This window comes from Merops nubicus, unplaced genomic scaffold (genome assembly GCF_000691845.1).
Source record: "Merops nubicus isolate BGI_N331 unplaced genomic scaffold, ASM69184v1 scaffold51518, whole genome shotgun sequence".
NCBI classification, from domain to species: domain Eukaryota; kingdom Metazoa; phylum Chordata; class Aves; order Coraciiformes; family Meropidae; genus Merops; species Merops nubicus.
The window spans coordinates 37,025-56,055 of record NW_008627747.1 but is presented as its reverse complement, the minus strand read 5'-3'; the positions used below and the strand labels follow the sequence as shown (position 1 = coordinate 56,055).

The window sequence follows — 19,031 nt, the reverse complement described above, 5'->3', positions numbered from 1 at the left end:
AAATCTCAGAAATTGCAGATATCAGAGTTTGATGAAAACTCCCCAAGTTTGTCAAATTGTTTGTTTTAGTATGAGCTGTTTATTCTCCTTTCTCAACCAGCTGCTCCGGAAGCATTTCTGGATCGCCCTGCTAAGCTATTCTTCAGCTCCTTGTCTCTGCTCCAGCACCTGAAAGTCTCAGGTGCATTGCTCCTAATCCAACAGCTCTTCTCATACAGATATTGTTACTGTTATGAATGAAACCTATTCCAGTATGATAGGTCTCATTGAGAAAAAGGCATATAAAAGAGCAATATAACAGTTTGTGAGGGAAAAAAAAAAAAAAAAAAGAGTTTTTTGCTTTTATTTCTTCCATGGGGAAAGTGGGACAACTTCAGTGTGTCAGAGGCATGAGGGGCACCCATGTATGAATTACTTCTGGAGCTGTCTTACTAGACTAGTGTCATACTGTAGTGTCTACCCTAATTCTTGGGATAATTAAGAGGAAATGATAATGGGAATTCTGAATTTGCTTTCAAAAATGTAAACATTTGGTGTTATTGGTATTTCAGCATTTGTATTTTATGGCTTCGTAGCTGATCAAGATGAGATTAAATTTTTGTAAACAATCACTGAAAGGATTCCTCTTGTATTTCTAAAATGACCACATCTATTATTTCCAGGTGAAAACATGGACCTCCTGGAATGAAATGTTCCTTTACCTCCAGGGCAGATGAAATGTGAATTCTTGAAAATGTAGTGGAGGGAGGGTTCACAAGGTGCAATTTAACCTGGTGAGGCTCAGGCACTGAGCTGCTCTCTGAAGGGGCCAGCCTGCTTTGTTGGCTATAGAGGAGTAAAGGGAGGTTAGAGCAGTCATGAGAATACATGCACCCTGTCTGCACACCTCTGAATATTTTTAGTCTAACTGGGCAGGTTCTTTGCCCTCATTTTGTCATGTCCTCTGAACAGGGAAGGACACTTCTTTATGTTTTGGTTTTCCATCTGACAAGAGGGGACAGAAAAAACATTTCTGTGAAAAATTTCAACACTCTCTGCTTTCTGACTGCAGATTTGTATGATGCAACTGTGTTGCATTTGTATGATAAGCCCACACAAAATCAGTTTACTTTGTAGTGTAGGAGATAAGTAAATCCTGTTCAGAAAAAAATCTTTCTCTTGAGGAAAAGCTATATATTATTTTGGAGAGTTAAGGCAGAAAAAAGAAACCTAAGAAAGAAACCTGTGGTCTGGAAACTACTTAAAGCCCAAAATTTAATCATATATCCAGGTACAGACAATTTTTTTTTCCTGTTCATTTGTAAGTTCAGCACAGCTCATTAAATGAGCTTTTAAAAGAGATGGGCTTCTTTCAGCAAGGAACAGGTTCTGGTCTGTGAATTATATCAGGACAAGAGTGTAATGGCAGATGGCAATAAGGACCTTCCTGTGGAATACTTTGATATGCAAAGGCAAAATGTATTTATTTTTAAGTGTTTATGCTATACAGAGTAATCGCTGAATACAATTATACTGTAGGTTAAAAAGAAGGGAGGTTAAGGTTTAGGATTGAAAAAGATGGGCAAAATCAACATTTGATCTTCTGACTGCAAAGACTAGATTAACTATAACTAGACTAAATAAATTAGATTAAATAGTGACTACTTCTAAAATCAGCTACTTCATAGCTAGAACAAAGCTGACGTCTCCTAGTTAAATACCTTAACAAGTACTAAACTTCGATCACTGAAAACAACAGAAAATTAAAATTATGTTCATGGTCAAAATTGGTCTGTGTACAATTTTTTTTAAAAAGCCTTCTTCTCTAAAGCTTGAATAGATTACAGTTGATTTAGATAATAATTCTAAGAGTTTCTTCTCTAATATTAATTTACAGTACTGAAAAAGCATTCTAATTACTTTAGAATATTACTTATTGCCTTCAATAGTGGCTATTTTTCAGTTTCTTAGTAATAATGCGCACTAATACAGCCATACTTCCAACAACAGAAATTTTCAGCAGAGCAGTAATAAAACACAGTTATTAATTTACCCATAATAATAATTTTAAAAAGTGTGCTACTTCTTTCCTGCTCTCAAATAATGCATTTTATTTCTATAGGAAGTTTTGGATTTCTTGCATCTGTTTTCATATCTGACACCACAGTTGGTCCAGTGCTTGAGAATGCTTAGAAAACTGAATTGGAAATACCAATTGTTGGGGACATAGCATTGCTCCTAAGTGAACATGAAATGATTTATGATCCTGTTGTCTGTCCTTCAATCTGATCAGTTATCATACTCCGAAATAATGTCTTGTCAACTGGAAAGCATCAAGGAGTAAATACAGTTCAACATTGCTATCCCATTCAACCGACAGCCATGCAAAAAGTGATAAGGCACAGAATACATTTAAAATGTCATGCAAGCATGAGAAATATCTGATGAATGATTAAATAAAAAATCAGCACTTGTCAAATGATAAAGTAGTATGGTTCAGTCAGTGACTGACTTGTGAATTTATGTTTGGAAAGGTTTTTCAAACAAGAAGAAAATCTATCTAGCAAAGACTTGTGCACTTAAATTGGACCAGTATAATTTTAAAAAATGAGATACTTCAGTGGATGGTGGTAGTTTAGGAGTTCCTCACTGTGATTTTTTTTGTGGTTCTTTTGCCACCAATAAGGAGGAAATTATTACCCGTGCAGTTGATAGACATCCCTGGAGCTAACCCTGTGTGTGACTGCTCCCTGTTCTGAGACCTGCATTCCCAGTCTGCATTCCCAGTCTGCATTCCCAGACTGGCCCACTAACAGTGCTCATTGCACTGTTTGGTTCAACTCGTGAACGAAAGAACTTGTCAAGTAAGTCCAAAAAATGGCATAATATTTCACATTTGCAATTGCTTTTTATTTATCTGTTCTTGGATTGTTTTTATAGACCCAGTAGACTGACAGTTGTAACTGGGAATTTCCTGTTTAAAAGATCAAGTTACTTTTCACCAAGCTTTATCTGAATAGAAATTTTCTAATTTGCATTAATATTATCATTGTTAATTTTAAAATTAAAGAAGTTCCTTAGTAGTTTTACTGATTTTTTTAAAAAAGGGGGAAAATAAGTGTCTTTTTTTTTCCTCTAGCATGTTCTATACTTTCTTTTTTTCTCCTTCTCTCCAGTGTTCTGGCTTCAGCTGTTTATCATAAATGTTTACTGGTATTGATTTTAAATTATTAAGGGCAATATTTCTATAGGCAGGTTTTGTTACATAATATTTAAGAAAAGGAAGCATAAATGTTTCCCCAAGGAAGAAGGCAGTGTCCTTTAAAGGCTTTTGACATTGCCCAGTAAGTTCATGTTAGAGCTAGAACCTTTTCATAATGAAAACTCCTGGAAGTGGAGAATGGGAAATAGATGAGGAATGTTCTTCTGAGGTGAATCTGTTTGGCCACTGGGTGCCATCCTTGCTCCACTTTCAGGCTGATCCCCTGGCAGCATTTCTGCGAAGCTGTAAAATCCCGAGGAAGGTAATACCAGTGCAGTTTCACACCACTGTAATGTTTGTGATTGTGCCTGCGGTAGAATATCTTAGCTGCACAGGCAGCGTGTCCTTCTTAGGCCAGTCACCCGGAGACTGGGGAGAAGCAGCCTCAGGGTCAGCCACGTTACGTCCACCGTCTGGAATCCGCCGCATTGCTTCTTTCATTTCTCTGTGAGAGCCAGGCTGTGTTGAAAGACCTGTTCCCACACGCCATTGTGAGAGTGCCTGTGCTCCTGTGCAGCATTAACTCGCCCTCTGGGATTGTTTGAAGGAAAAGATTACATGGATGCACGCTTGTTTTCTAGATCAGTTTGTATTTGGGGTGTATGAGCCTGCATCATCCAAGCACAACTACATCTAGTGCATATAATGTAAAAAAATACTTGTGATTACAGCCTTCTGTGGGTTATTTATTACACTGTTTCATTGCCTGCCTAGGGGGGGATTCCTCTATTGTTTTAGTCTCGAAAGCCTCTTGGTTTAGCCTGTGAAAAATCCCAGGCAGAGTAGATGTACTTTCTAACAGAGAAATTACATCAGTGCTTTTGCATTTTTAGTCTTTCAAATTTAAAATGTAAACACTTTAAAGGTATGAGAAATAGACTCTAGCACTTCTCCTTCTTGCTGCAACTGCATGGAAAGTGTGCAGATTGTACCCCAGGCAGAAACAAGAAGCTGAATATTTTATGAGGCTGTTTCTGTGAAGTGTTCTGTCATCTTGTGCACTGCAGCGAGCTTCACCCAGCTCTGAACACACACACACACACACACACACACACACACACACACAGCCCCCCATACCCACACACCCCACACCCACACACGCACACACACGCGTGCACACACATTGGCTGCACGCTGGCGGCCTCTCTGAGTCAGCCTGCCTCAGTGGGGGCTGAGGTGTTTGTGCCTGACATGGACAATCCTCAGTGTCCCTAAAACAGTCACACAGAGAGACCTCTTCACTGAGATTCATACCTCCTCATATGATGTTGCAGCCTCTCTGCAGCACTGTCTAAGCACAGGATAAGATGTTATATTAGAAACATTAATTTGGCAGATGCAAGGTGTCTAGGAGGAAAGGAACAGCTCTATCAGTCAAACATCACAAGGGTATTTTCGTAGGGGCCAATTAATGTGTATTGTAAGACCTGTATTAAGAACCTCATGAATGACAAGAAACAAGTATTTATGGCTGTGTTGCAGCCTTTCACCTCAAAGCAGTGATAGATGAAAACTTTGTTTAGATGAAACTTTGTTTAGATAAAATGCATAAATGTATATAAGCTGTAAGTAGGTAGGAGGTAAAGAGCATTTATTTATAAATGTAAGATATATGTGTTATTATATATATATTATTTGGATTTGTTGAAAAGGCATGATCTGTACATTTTATTTTTTCTCCAAAACTATATGGTGATTAGACTGTGGGTTGTGTGTGATCTAGATCTCTGTGCCACCGTGTAGGCTGGCTGCTCAGGCTCTGTCTGCTGGTGTGCTTTGTGGAATGGAGGGTGCTGGGAGGGTGCACATTCTGCTACAGGGAGAGGAGTTGGGCTCTGTGTTCATAGTCTGTGCTGCAGAAGCATTGCACAGGGTAACCCGCTTGGTTTTTTAAAATGTAGCAAGGTGAAGCTCTGTTTATCCAGAGAATGCTCTTTTGGGCAGTCCTGAGTACTCCTAAGGAGTGATTTATAGATTCAGAATAGGATAGGTGGATTTCTTTTAAACCTGCAATCAGAACTTGATGAAAACTAGGGAGAAAAAAGACAAAGATAAAACATATTTTAAGGATAATCACTCTACGTTCTCTGTAGCTTTTCTGTATACGTATGTTGTAAATTTGAAGGTGTTTTCAGTATTATTTACTGCCTACCTGACAATTTTCTGTTATAGCTGTCACTCTAGCAGATCTGAAATAGGACTTTCTCCCCAGTGGAGCAGTAGTCCTTTCATATATTTGCATAACTTTCACCACTAGTCACTGTATTGCCAGCAAGATTTGTCACAGGTGCTCAGAAACAGAATCTCAGTGGCCAGCAGGAACACCATCCAGTGCCATTGCTCTGCAGTCCTGCAACACTGCTGTGGCCCCACGGTGACTAGCAGTCCTACAGACTGGCTTGGGTGCAGTGAGTGCTGCTGGGGTACACTGGGATAGAAGAACTGGTGTAATACCACTGTATACACCATTGTGTCACTGGTGGGTGGGATAGGTTTTATTGTGGTGGTTTGGTTTTGTTGGTTTGTTGTTTTTGTTTTGTTTTTTTTTAGTGCTTTTTCTCTCATGCACTCTCTAACACCATGTGTCCGACTGAGAATTTCAGGGCACAGTTTGGGCTGTTTACCACCTAAAGAATCAGGTCCTCCCTGTGCATTCACATTGTGTGCTCTGTGAGAAAAACCCTGACCCTGTTCCTTCCACACTTAATCATCTTTTTCCTCTTCTGAGTCTTCAAGGAAGCAGCTAGAGCCTTCCCTCCCCTTCCTACATAGACTGGTGGAGCAGAAGGCTACCTTATATCCCTCCTTCCTCAGCCTGCAAAATTTATAGGCATGAGGAGGTCAATCTGCATTGCCCATTTTGCTCTTCATGGGAGCAACAAGGCTGATTTTCTGCCTACCAAAACAAAGTAAGGCTGTTGTGGGAAATGGCAGCCTGCGTGCCTGACACTTTTTGTATCACAGAGAAGTACTTGCCCTAGGTTTGTTGCTTGTGTTTGTTTAAAATTCTGGGATGGAGGCTGAATAGACCCTTTTGTATGAGTTTCTAATCTGCACTAATGGTCATAAAAAGTCGACAGTTGCTAGCCTGTAGTATGTGACACACTGCTTATTTCTTAATCACTGTTAGCCAAAGGGATGTGAACGCTCCCCTGCGCGCCTCAGGAGATCATTGTGTCCAATGTGCGTGCCCTGTAAAACTCCAGTCCTGGGCTGCTGTGGTTATGGACTTGGGCCTTAAGAATAATAGATGCTCAGACCATTAATTGCTTCTATTTTATATCTCTGTTCTTCTAAAATAGAAATTTTTTGTTCCTTTTTATAGATGGCCGTATATTTTTGTTCTGTGTACTAGGAAATGACTTTAACATCAAGGATTGATTTTTAGCAACATAAATAATGTATTCTGTGTCTTTTATAGTTTGTAACAAAATTTTAAATGTAATATTTTTGTCTCTGAAGTTTATTATTCCTTTTGATGGGTCCCGGTTTCAGAAAGTGCTATGTTTAGACAGGTTTGACTTAGAAACATTCAAAATACTTCCAGCTTTTTAGCTATAATTCTGGGCTTACCTCTGGAAATAGCATGTGTAATGCTGTAATGACGTATCTTCCCTTGCCCTTTTAAAAATAAAATTATAACAAATCAATCCTTTTCTCAGACACATAGAGCTTTATACCAAAAGCAGAAATTAGGTACTGTATTTTTGTCCTAAGCTCAGAGTGCATGATAGTAAAGAAATTTCCTAAATGCTGTATTGTGTAGCGATATATTGCTTAATGGCTACTTTTCTTGTAAAGAAAAGAAGAGGCAGAATAAATAGCTTTCTTAATGTCATGAAGCCTCTATTTTAATTAAAGCAAATACCAGTATTCATATTAAGCAGTAGTTATATTTGTTAAATGGTCAAACTTTTTGAAACAAGACTAAATGCAACTTTCTTTCCTCCACATTTCATGTCTAAATTCCATGTTAGGCTGTTAATTTGCAGGCTGAAGATGAAGTGGTATGTACCACATGTATGTGCTTCAGCTGCAGATGGGAAGCAAGAGCAGCATTAGTCTCAGTTTACAGGTGTGAAACTTGGACTAAAACAGTGAAAGACCTTTTCTAGCAAAGGGCTCAGACACCCACTGTGGGACTTTGGGCAGAGTTTGGGCATTTGATTTCACAATTGAAACCCTCTGATTGTGTGCTGGGTTACTCTGAAGAGGTTTTAAACACGTAAAATCCTGTTCCAGAGACTGTTGACGTCTTACATCTGAACAGTTGTTGGATAAAACACAGAGTCTGGCACACAGAAACAGGGAATCTGGTACATCTGATGGTCACAAAGCTTGTTTATCTGGAAGTGTGAGGTCTACTTATTTCATGTTTTCATCCATCTGCCTTCAGATGAGTCCAAACCCCATTCCTATCTCATTCCGGTCTCCACTTGTGGTTATATGAGCATCCCTTCATACAGTGACCTCATTCAGAGAACTGAAATTTGGTGAAAGATGCTGAACAGATAATAAAGTTGAGAGGTTTTTTGACTCTGCTTGAGGTGGGGCATTGGACTGCCTGTGTTCAAGAGCTCCCTTCCCACCTAAATGAATATGTGATTCTTGGCAGTTTCACTCCTGAAAGCAGCAGCAAAGCTACTGTTATAATCACATTAAAAATTACTAGAATAAAAATCTAAAGCAGAGAAAATGTGTGCATACTTTAAGTCTCTTCCACACCCACTTCCCTTTACTGTGAATATTGTAAAATTCCCTTTAAATGCCACTGTCCTGCTTCTACTGCAGTTGGCCATTGGAAAAGAGGTGCTAACTCAGCATTGTGAAGGGCAGAGAGACGCTATCCACAGTCTGCAGGAACAGATGGAGGCTTTTAAAAGCCAGGTTGCTCTACACATTAAAATATCCCTGAGCTGAAACATTTGATTCTTTCCCCTTTGGAGAGAGTAAGAAATGTGTCAGACTGGAACATAACAGGCTTTAGTCTTCCATGACTATGAAGAAGTGCAAAATTTGACCACTACTGCTAATAACTGACTATAAAGATAAATTTTAAAAGATGCGTAGAGCTAAAAATTTAAATGAGTGTTTTAGAGGCCTTGATACATGAAAAGAACTCTTTACAAATAAAAATCTTTGCCATCAGAAATAACTGTCTCCAATATGACTTGATAGAAGGATAAGTGGGAGATGAAGAAGGAATTTAAATATTCTTCACTTTGATGCTTTCTGTGCAGGTTTTGATGATAAGCCTTTAAGGTTTTTCAGATCCTGATCTTCTGAGAGAGATACTAGGTGAAGAGGTACTGGAAAGGGTAGTCTTATTTTTTTGTCTATGTCTTGTTATCTGAAACTCCAGTTTCACTTTAAACGAGGTCAGATCCTGACCCACTATTGAAACAGTACATGAACCCGTGACTCAAACAGCGTCCCTGGAAGTTAAGAGGCATACCATAATGTTTTGCTACTCTTTTGCTACCTTAGAAACTTAGCAGTTTTCTTACATCTGATTTTTATCACATTATCAAGTATGGATATAGAAGATCATGAAGTATATGCTGTTAGTTAGTGTAAAATCATTTAGTAAGCCTTCCCTGTTGGTCTGTTGAATATTTTTGTCCTGTGTTCTTAGTATCAAATGGGATCAAAACCTCTGTTTTCATATAGTGTGCAATGCTGAATGAAATTATTACAATCAGAACCTTGAGCCATAGGTATCTTCTCTTTAAGAAATTCCTTAAGATGCTCATCAGTGTGTGCCAATTTGTAGGAAATAAGGATAGAATAAAAGGATTATGGCAAGGTGAGACAGATGTAATCACCCCCTTGAAACTGCCTTCTCTCCATCACTGGCCCAGACTGTCTCATAACCACATTCTACTATAAGAGATTATTAAATACCCAAATGGCTATTTTATATTTGATTCTGACATGCTACACTTTTCCCCTCTATAAGAAGTTATCTCCCTCTGACCATTTTTTAGGCTGGTAGCATGTGACCTGTGTGCTGCTCTCCACTGGCAGTACATCTGACTAGCTGGAATGAGAAGACTTTAGCTTAGTATGGCTTTCACATACTGAAAAGCAGAATTCCAACTCATACAGCAAGTTTGGTTTGTAAACTTTGTGGATTGTAGGGGAATCCATAAAGTTTCTTCCATGTTTGGAAAGACTATCGTGAGTTTAAAGCAACTATCATACCTGCAAGTTATTCAGGCCAGTAAATTTCCTTTTTCTTTCACCCATCTCCAAGGGATCATTCCTGTACTATTTATAACAGAAAACTGATTTAAAGTTAATTTGTAAGATAGCATTTAATGGTATGCTTTGCATGTATTTTCTCAATAATGATATTGGTCATTATGAAGGTACTAGTGTGTTATATGACAGGAACTGAAAGTAGGACTGAAAGGAAAGCTATTTGCAGTAGCAGTAACCAAGCTGAATGTAAAACTTCTCTCATTCAGGAAATGTGTTCAGTAGGAGCAGCAGAAGTCTTCACTTTTGCTTATGTTGATTGTTTGTGATCACTTTGTTCAGCCCTTGGACTGAGAGTCTTGTAAAATGCTCTGTGTGTGAGTGCATGTTATACCACATTTTTCTGACATGCGTTTACACATAGACACATACTGCCCAGAAGAAAAAATGAGTACGAATGAATACTTTTCTTCATTGTTATCTGGTTGCATGCTAGTAATATACAGAAAGCATTTTATATAGCATATATTTTATATATGCTTCTAAAACTGTGAAATAGTTGTCTTTAGCAACACTGAGGCTCTCATTTTTCCTAAAGTTTTCCTTCTTAGATTTTGTTCATCCACAGCAGCCCAAATCTTTATTAATAAAAAATTGAAGCAGAAACACTATCCCATGGGCTGTCTTTTATAGTGCCCAGAATTGCGACTTTACTGTTGGTAGAAACCACGCTGGTGTTTGATATATTTGGAAGTATGATGGTTATTAGTAACATATGGCCCTTTGGAGATAGCTGGTGTAAGGTAAGGCTCACCAAGTCACTCGTCTCCTAGCTGTTCACATAGACCAAGCAGGCTGTGAAGCAATTCACATGACAGGAAAGAGCAATGAGGAAAGGAGAATCTCTCTCATCCTGAATTGAGTACAAAGGCACTTTTCTTCCTTCTTGTGTCCATCCTACTCCATTCCATGCACATTTGAGTGTGGCGCAGCTACAGACCTTGTCTTTATACTCTCACTTGGGGGCATGACATCCTCTTTTTCAAGCTGTCTGCAAGTGGTGATAGTTTCCCAGGCCAGTAACTGCTGAGTTTGTACTTCATTAGGCAAAATCCATTGCCTTTCAAGCCCAACTTCACAAGCCCAACTTGTGTTCATGGTTCCTTTCAAGACAAATTTTTGCTTTAGTACCGGGGGTCTGGAGATGTAACCAGAGGGGGCACACCCAGCTTTAATCTACCATAAGCTCACAGATGAGTCATGTGGATTTTTCTCAAGGATGAAGAGTGTTGAAATTTGGTTCTCAGAGTAAAAGGACTTCAGAGTATAATGTTGTTAATTATTTTTAGGAAGGGGAAATTGAGCTTCAAAATGTTCAACAGGAAGCAAGCCTTTTAAGTGATTTTAAATCACTGTGGTGCTTTAAAAATAATTTCATTGTAACTTGAATTTTATTTGCTTGCCCCTTCCTCTTATTGTCATGGTACTTTCAACCCCTCTGTTTTCATGGAAGAGAGTGCTATTAGTGCTGTTTATTTTAAGAAACCCACTAGAATTTGTCCTGTAGCGCAGCAAAATTTCAGGGATGGATATGTTTTAATATTCTGTATTATGAATATTTTTTATATCTTTGTAATTAAAAAAATGAAGTTTTAATGAGTGCTCTTCTATAAACCCCGGACTGTTGCATTTCCAGCAGAAGAGGCAGAGGACAGACAATGCCAGGTGCAGCCAGAATATTGCTGCAGCCCCACAACATATAATTTTTTAAACATTATTCAAATTAGCCTCAACAGTCATAATTCTGTTGTTTCCTTTATTGCTGTTGTAAAGCAAATGGTTCTTTTATACAAATGTTATCTCCTGGTTATTAATTCAGCAGTTATTTTGGATTATGGCACTCCTGTTAAATTTAGGAGTGTAAAACCTCATAAATATTTAAAAGTTTCAGAATGATGTGGGAAGAAATTGGTTTTGACTTGCTTTGTTAACATCCTGTTGTTTAGTATGTAAGATATTTGGAATATACTGTTACTTTTCCAGTGGTTGATAAAGGGAAAAACAATTGTAGTTGAGCAACTGCTTCAAGTGTTCTTCCTTGAATTGTAACATGTTGGTAAAAGTGTTTGTTTCCAGTAAAAAATAGCAAGGAAAATAACTGTTTTCCTTTAAGAGGACAAAAAAAAATTGGAAAATTTTAATTTGAGCCCATTTCAAAGTGAATGAAAATGCAGCAGTTGGTTTGTAAAGATAGTTTCAATTAAAAAATTTCAAGTAGGTCTACTTACAATCAAGTGCTTTTGTTTCAGCATCTTTATTATCTAAACTTCTCTCTAAGGAACAAACAAGTAAGATGGACAAATGTGTTTCTTCCCTCAGAGACACTTTATAGAGAGTGCACCTCCTATGTAATGAGTGTATTTAGTAATGACGAAGTATTAATACGCATCTTGAGTATCCCCCAAAGTTCTGAAGAATAACTGAATGATAAAAATGTCACAATTTTCATAAGACCACTGAAGGTCTGGGCAGCATGGTCTCTGCACCGCTGTTCATGTTTCAGACCTAATTGTATTTTCTTTCTTTCTTCACCTCAGAAGTGAATACATAGCTTTTCATACAGATCTTAAAGGTGTTAACATGTAGCTCCTCTTGGGGTAGTCTCAACAAATTTCAAATATTTCGGTAATTATTCAAAAAAAAAAAAAAAAGCTGAACTGATTTGATCTGGATAATTATATTAGCAGACAAAGTATGCAGTTAGCAGTGCTTATATCTCTGCCTGCAGGTTCCAGAGGTTCTTCAGCTGTGTCCCTGGATGATATTTGATTTGATGGTTTCGTTGTATTTCCTATGTCAGTTAACCTCACTGGAGTAATGTCTTGACTTTTTGTGGTATTGGCATGCTTTACTGGGTGCTGAACTGAAACGAGTTTTCTTCTAGCTAGCAAATAAGTTAATACTGCAATGTTAATATTATTTTACGGCAGGTTTACATCATCTTCTCTTACATAGTATAGCTAAACAGCTTAATCTCTGCATAAAATAGTTACTGAGGTGGCATTTTCCCTTGGGCCAGAAAAAGTTTTTTACATGTCAGTAATTTGTAGTTAGGGTGCAGTATTTCAAAGCACAAGTATTCAGAAAGGAAACCATAGAAGCTGTTACTGTGATGGTTAACTTACAGTTGCAAGAACAAATTGGTATTTTATGCAAGTGAGTAGCTGGATGTGCCACACCAGCTGAGTCCACACCATTTTAACTAACTCAGCATGATCCAGCCTATGGGTTGGATCCAGCACCTTTGTGAGGTTTCTACCTGAGCCATCACCTTCTCACTGTGGGAGACAAGGAACAAATGCTCCTTCAGCAATTGCAGCCTCCTCTCCCTGCCCTCTCTAGGGAGATGAGTGGCAAGGCCAAAGGGGTGTAAGGAAGGGCAAATAAGCCCCTGAGGGTTGTCAGCACCTCTGCCTGGCTTCTGCAGGTGCTGCCACTGGGCCAGCCACAACACATCTGTGTGTGCAGCTGTGTGCATTGGCCATTCCTGCACACCCATCCCTATGTTTTTATGTGTGCAAAAATCTCATTCCTCTCTTAGGAACAGAACAAAAGTCTGCTGTTACGTGGATGAAGCAAAATGTAAGGCCTTTGCTGCTGTTTGTTGAATTTTTACATAACCAGTATGTTGAAAATTATTTTTGTTTAATCTGAAAAATGCTTTTGCCAGACATTTCTTTTATTACTTTTTTTTGATTCTATGAATGTGTAATGAACAGTGTTAAAGCAAAGGGCACTTGTGTGCTTATGAACGTAAAGACATTTGGATGAAGAAATTCTGCAGAGCAGTATATTTACTTGCACTTCAGAATGGTAGCAATTAGAATTCCCAGCTGCTGGCCATCCAGATGTTTCTCGCATTACAGCATTGTGATTTGCATTGGAATATATTGTGCTACTGCAGTAGCTGTAAAGTGGTCAGCTCTCACAATCTACATGCTATATATACAGGCACTAGTTGGGATGGTGAGCATACTTCCTCCCCACACTATGTCTTCCCACTGTTACCCTGCTCTGTTAGCTTGACATGTTTGTGTTTCTCGGATGAAGACTATATTGCTTGGCATTCAAATCAAGCAGGGGATCTTTGGCAGGTCAGAATGGATGTTTTGATGGTTTCTTGAAAGACAAAGAAAAAAACACCCAAGTTCTGAATCAGAAGTTTCCCCTTTGGCATTTTCAGGCAGCAAATATCCCTCTGGTGTCAGAGCTTGGCATTGATGATATCCATTTTGATGACTTCTCACTTGATGTGGATGCGATGATTACTGCAGCCCTGCGGATGTTCATGGAACTTGGAATGGTTCAGAAATTTAAAATTGACTACGAGGTAACCATCTGTGCTGCAGAGATATCTGCTGCTTTTGTCTTGGCACTGCTCTGTCCATTTGTACACATTTAGTAGGCCTGATACAATTTGTACTTTCCACTTCAGACGCTGTGTAGGTGGCTTTTGACGGTTAGGAAGAATTATCGGATGGTTTTGTATCACAACTGGAGGCACGCCTTCAACGTCTGCCAGCTGATGTTTGCCATGTTAACTGTAAGTATCCAGCTACAGACACAGTCTCAGAAGAGCTTTTACTGCTACATTGCCTTACCTGTATAAACTTTTTTCCAGCATTTGATTTCTTCTCTAGTTACAATGGTGCCCATTCATTTCCAATGGAGATGCACACAGAAGTTACTCAACGTAAGGTGGCACACATTTGGCAAAACCTCACAGTGTTTTAGTGACAGTGATATCACAGGCACATGAAAGCGACTGAAAACAGATGGCAGTCTTGGAGTGAGCTTGTTATTATACAGCTCGATCTTACAAAAATGTTTTTCTTTTTGAACTCTTTGATGTGACATTTATTTCAGACTTTTAAATTAGGAAGTACAAAACCAGGGACAATTAGAATCCCACAAGTATTTATTATGTTGATCTTTATGACCTTTTTATCTAGGTTCATGTAAATAGCTGTAGAAGGTATTGCCTTAAAACATTTTAAGATCATCTTCCAGCATAGTGGGCTAAATGAATCTTGTGTCTCCATTGAACACTGTAACACTTCTGGGGTTTATTAACATATATCTCCATGAGTACCTTTAACTCCTTTCAGCATACAAGTAAATCCTGTTGAAAGTACTTCTGCTCTTATTTGTTCTCTCTCTCCTTACCCATACTTCAAGCAACCTCACTGCATCAAATAATTAATGTTTAGCTAGTTAGTTCTTGTAAACATATAGGTAAAAGCCCAGTGGTCCTGGATGTTTCATATTCTGATTACTATGGCAAAAGAGAAGAAACACATCTGTGTGTACATAACACTTTCTACTGTACTTTAAATTTTGGGTTTGCTTTATCTACAGATAAAAGTAAGAATTCAAGTTTTTCATTTTTTTTCTTCATGTTCAGTTTTAATGGCCAGAGTCATATATTTCGAACCTTTAAGTGGTCATATTATTGTGCAAGTATTTATCTGGGGCATCTTGTTTCCTGATTTTTAATCATTGGATATTTATGTTCTCATTGCTGGCCAGTCTCTGCAGCGGGATTAGCATTTGCACCCTGTCTGTGGTGGTGGAGACTCCACAGCCTGTGCCATTCCCAGCACATGTCAGCGCCGTGTCATGTGGACTTCATGGGCTTGAGACAGTCCATACCCTGTGTCCTGATCACAGGACACAGCTGTCTTGTGCAGGGGTTCCCAGCTGTCCTCCTCTGCTTGGCATTGTCTCTGGCAGAACTTTGTGTGTTAGGTGAGGAAAAATAAAAGATATGACATCTCCTAGCTGGTAGATGTTGGTCTAGTGCTAGGTCCATCCCAGCTATGTGGCTTTGTTTCTGTGGGCATTTATAGAGGCATAGCAAAGTTGTAACGTACACTGTGAGACAAAGAAAATGGATATATTCAACCAGAGAGAAAGGTCAGCTCTTCTGGGCATGAGGCTGCTCAGCTGAGCAGAATTAACATTGTTTCAGCAGTCACCTTCTGATCTCTCTAGTGAAATCTTGTGGCAAAGCGTGGACCTCGGTCGTTTTTAAAGCTTTATAAACCTGACATGCTTCTTTTTCAGTTATAGAAAGCTGAAAAGCTTTTTACTGCGAGGAGCAGGAGCAAAGTCAGGCAGCCAGTTGAGCTGGCGATGCCATTGGTTACTGCCAAGCGCTGCCGGGGTGAGGGGCCCTCAGACCTCGCCCGGGAGGACCTCTAGGTGGAGCTCCGAGGCCAGGTTTTCGGCTGGTGGCTTCTTCGGTGGGAAACGCCATCTCCATCTCAGGTAGAGGTGACTGCATTGGCAGCCAGCAGGGAGAGAGCAGATCCTTACTGCTTCAACGGCCACCAGCAAGACTGCGAGGCTTGAATCATACACTTTGACCATGATTCTCAAAGTATAATTTCAGGATCCTTTTAGCAGTCAGCACAGGGATGCAACTGTCTGTGGGAGGTGATTCTGAATTTTCAAGCCAAGCTCATTTCATTGCCCACACTCCTGGCAATAAACTGAATGAGCAAGTCCATGTGCAGGGCTGGATGCACATGCCCGTGGCATTGGACTTACACACACCCCACCCTGTGTCCTTGTGGCTCTGGCTGAGAACAGAGTAAGTTCAGGTGTATGATCTGCTTGGGCTGCTCTCCCTTCCAGAGACAGGCAAACTGATCTTGTGCAAAAAGACACAAAAGAGAAAGTCAAGAGCCTAGTACTAGCACAAGGCCTGCTCTTACTGTGTTTGTCTGGGGGGAGCTGTCTGAGTTAGTCTGTGCCTTGTTTTTTCACTTGCATGAAGGGGAAAACTCTGCCCATCAGAGAGGGGCTCTAATGCTCAAGAAGACAGTGCTTTGTGCAGTTAGTGCACCCTGTTCCTGATTTCTCCGTGGCAGTCTCCAAACAGCAATACTGACTGCAGCACAAAATAAAAACAATGGGTCTGTTTTGGGATGTTTTCGGATAGGAATTACTGTAGCATTGCAAAGTCTAATTTGAAATGTGGTAGCCTCTAATGGCCTGACTATGCTCCCACTGAATGCAGAAAGAAAACTCAGCTGGGTTGAACAAGCCAAACGACAGATCATCCAACAAAGCTTTAACCGATTGTTTCGCTCCTGGGTCAGCCTTCTGCATATCTAATGTATGTTCCTGTATATCTACGTATGTATTTTGTCTCTCCAGTTGGACACTGAACAATTATCAACCCAGTCCTGTGAGCCATACTTCTGTATTTCAGACTCACCTAAATATTCTGATTACAAACACTGAAGCAGGACTGCTCCTGTGAGCTAAGGACATCACACAGGACTAAACCACAGGATCAAGCCCAGGCTTCATTATCAATGCCTTAGTTTAACACAGTTCATGTTGATACTTCTTTCAAAAAGTAAAAATGAATGAGCAAGCAGTACAAAATTAAAATCCCATCTGGTGTGCTAATAACAAAACGTATAGATGTGGGGCAAGGTATAATGAATGCAATTCATTTCCTCACATGAAAGAATGACCTCCATAACTCACTGGAGACTCTGCCACTCATGAGTTATAGGTCATTCCTTTTCTGGTGAAAACACATTTTACTGCACCACCGTCTATAGCCATGTATTTTTTCCTCTGTGTGTAAGTTCAAAAAAATGGGGAAATGTAATCCTATATTTTCTTGAATCACGTTCAAAGAAGAGATCACCTTACTGAAACACTGTTCTAAATTAAATGGTTTTTATTAAGCGAAATGTGCAATATTTCTCTCATATATTCAATGACTTTTGATCTTATAAAATGTTGCATTTATTTTTGAGATACTGCTATTATTAATAAATTCCTTAATGTTATACTGCATTTGCAGTATGAGTTAAATCCCTGAGTTTAAACAAAGCTTGTTATACTATAGACTATTCATTTACATCATCAATTTTATATAATAAGAGTCCTATTTTAAGTTGTTGTTACTTATCCATGAGCATTTTCTCTAGATTGAAGCTTGACACATGGCATATTGTTGGTTACAAACCTATTTTTTAATCCCTTTTTAAAAAATAGACATAATTTTTATAGAAGAGTAATGTTTAAAAAATGAAAAGAGAGAACACTTTTTCTTAGAGAATTTCCTCTGCCTGGTTAGTTGTTACTGAAACTAAAAAGTAGCAATGCTACTAGAAATCAGAAAAATCTCTTGCATAATATACAAATTACTCTATACACCAGTGGATTCTACACAAAAAGGAATTTTTTTTTTCTCTTAGTTGATGTGTTTTCTTATATGCATACTTTGAACACCATTATGAAGCTTTCATTGGCAAGTTCTGCACTTAATTCCCACTGGAATGCATTCCTGAGCACCTGGAGGAGCTTGGCTCCCTGTACTGCCTATATATTAGCTGCAGGCACATTTCAGACTATGGAAACAGAGGCTATTTGGATTTGAATGTGCATTTATGTGAGTAGAATTTGTGATCTTCAGGATGAATAGCAGCTTTCACATGGTATTGCAGCAATTGACTGGCATTTCTATGTGGGCTGTGAGTTCCTACTAGGTAAGGACATCAGGTCCCACTGATATTCATTGTCTTCGTATCACTTAACCCTCTTCTTGCCAGTGGGTGAAATTATTCCCCATTGAAAATCAATGGAATTCAGAATTTCTTTATACACTTTTAGGGTACAGTCTTGGTTTGGTTCTCTGGCATATGTATTTTATATTCCTTTTATAGAATTTCTTTTCATACTAACTAGATCTTGTGGCTAATCGAGGAGCGTCGTTGGAGACTGGCACTGTGGAAAGACCAGTGTTGATTTTCCATCTCAGCCAGTCATTTTTGCAGGCAATATGCCCTTACACTTCTGAAGAGTTGAAAACCAGGTTGTTTCTGCCATGAATAAGATGCACAGCACCAAAGAGGTGGTGCCCCATGCAGGCTCCAGCACCTCCTCCAGGCAGAATCTGTTCAGGATGCCTGAGGTTAGCAATAACAGTAGCATTTCTTTTTTGACATGAGGCAGCTCAGACAGGAAAACTGCAACAGCAAGTATCCTCAAGGAGAAGTAGAGTGGCAAAAAAAGTGTTCATTCGCACAGGTGTATCTGATCTGCACTACCTGTGGGGGATTTCAATATATGTGTTTCAAAAGTCTCTTCCAAATTGAAGCACAGGAGAAATAGACCCTTTGGGACATTTCCTCTTTAAATCATGGCACTTCATTTCATGTGTCCCAGATAACAAATCTCTTAATAGTTTGTGACTGTTCCACAGAGTATGTTTTAGGTGGCTTCTTTTATAGGTCTTTTGATTTATTAGCTCAGCTGTCTCTGTCAGTAGGGATTGGCCAAGATGGTCACCTCAGGATTGAAGAAATGTGTCTAAATACTTCTCTGAACAATCACTTCAAAATGGAATCAATTTTGCTTTGCATTTCTCTAATACAACATTCCAGTTCCTGTCTCGGTATGTAGTTATTGGTGTTTGTTTTCAGCTCTTCTTGCCTTTGGTGCCTTCTGGGTAGTGGAGAAATAACGTACTGGAAACGCAACAGGGAGATGGTAACAGAGC

At 39.1% G+C, this 19,031-nt stretch overlaps 1 protein-coding gene across 1 annotated transcript in view; it reads left to right on the top strand.

The window, feature by feature from the left end:
• The window catches only part of PDE11A (phosphodiesterase 11A), a 63,142-nt gene that overhangs the window by 13,333 nt on the left and 30,778 nt on the right, over nucleotides 1-19,031 (top strand). Inside the window, exons 6-7 of the mRNA XM_008946438.1 lie at nucleotides 13,686-13,832; nucleotides 13,938-14,045. Of these exons, the coding sequence (XP_008944686.1) occupies nucleotides 13,686-13,832; nucleotides 13,938-14,045 (255 nt within the window). The remainder of the gene's footprint in view (nucleotides 1-13,685; nucleotides 13,833-13,937; nucleotides 14,046-19,031) is intronic.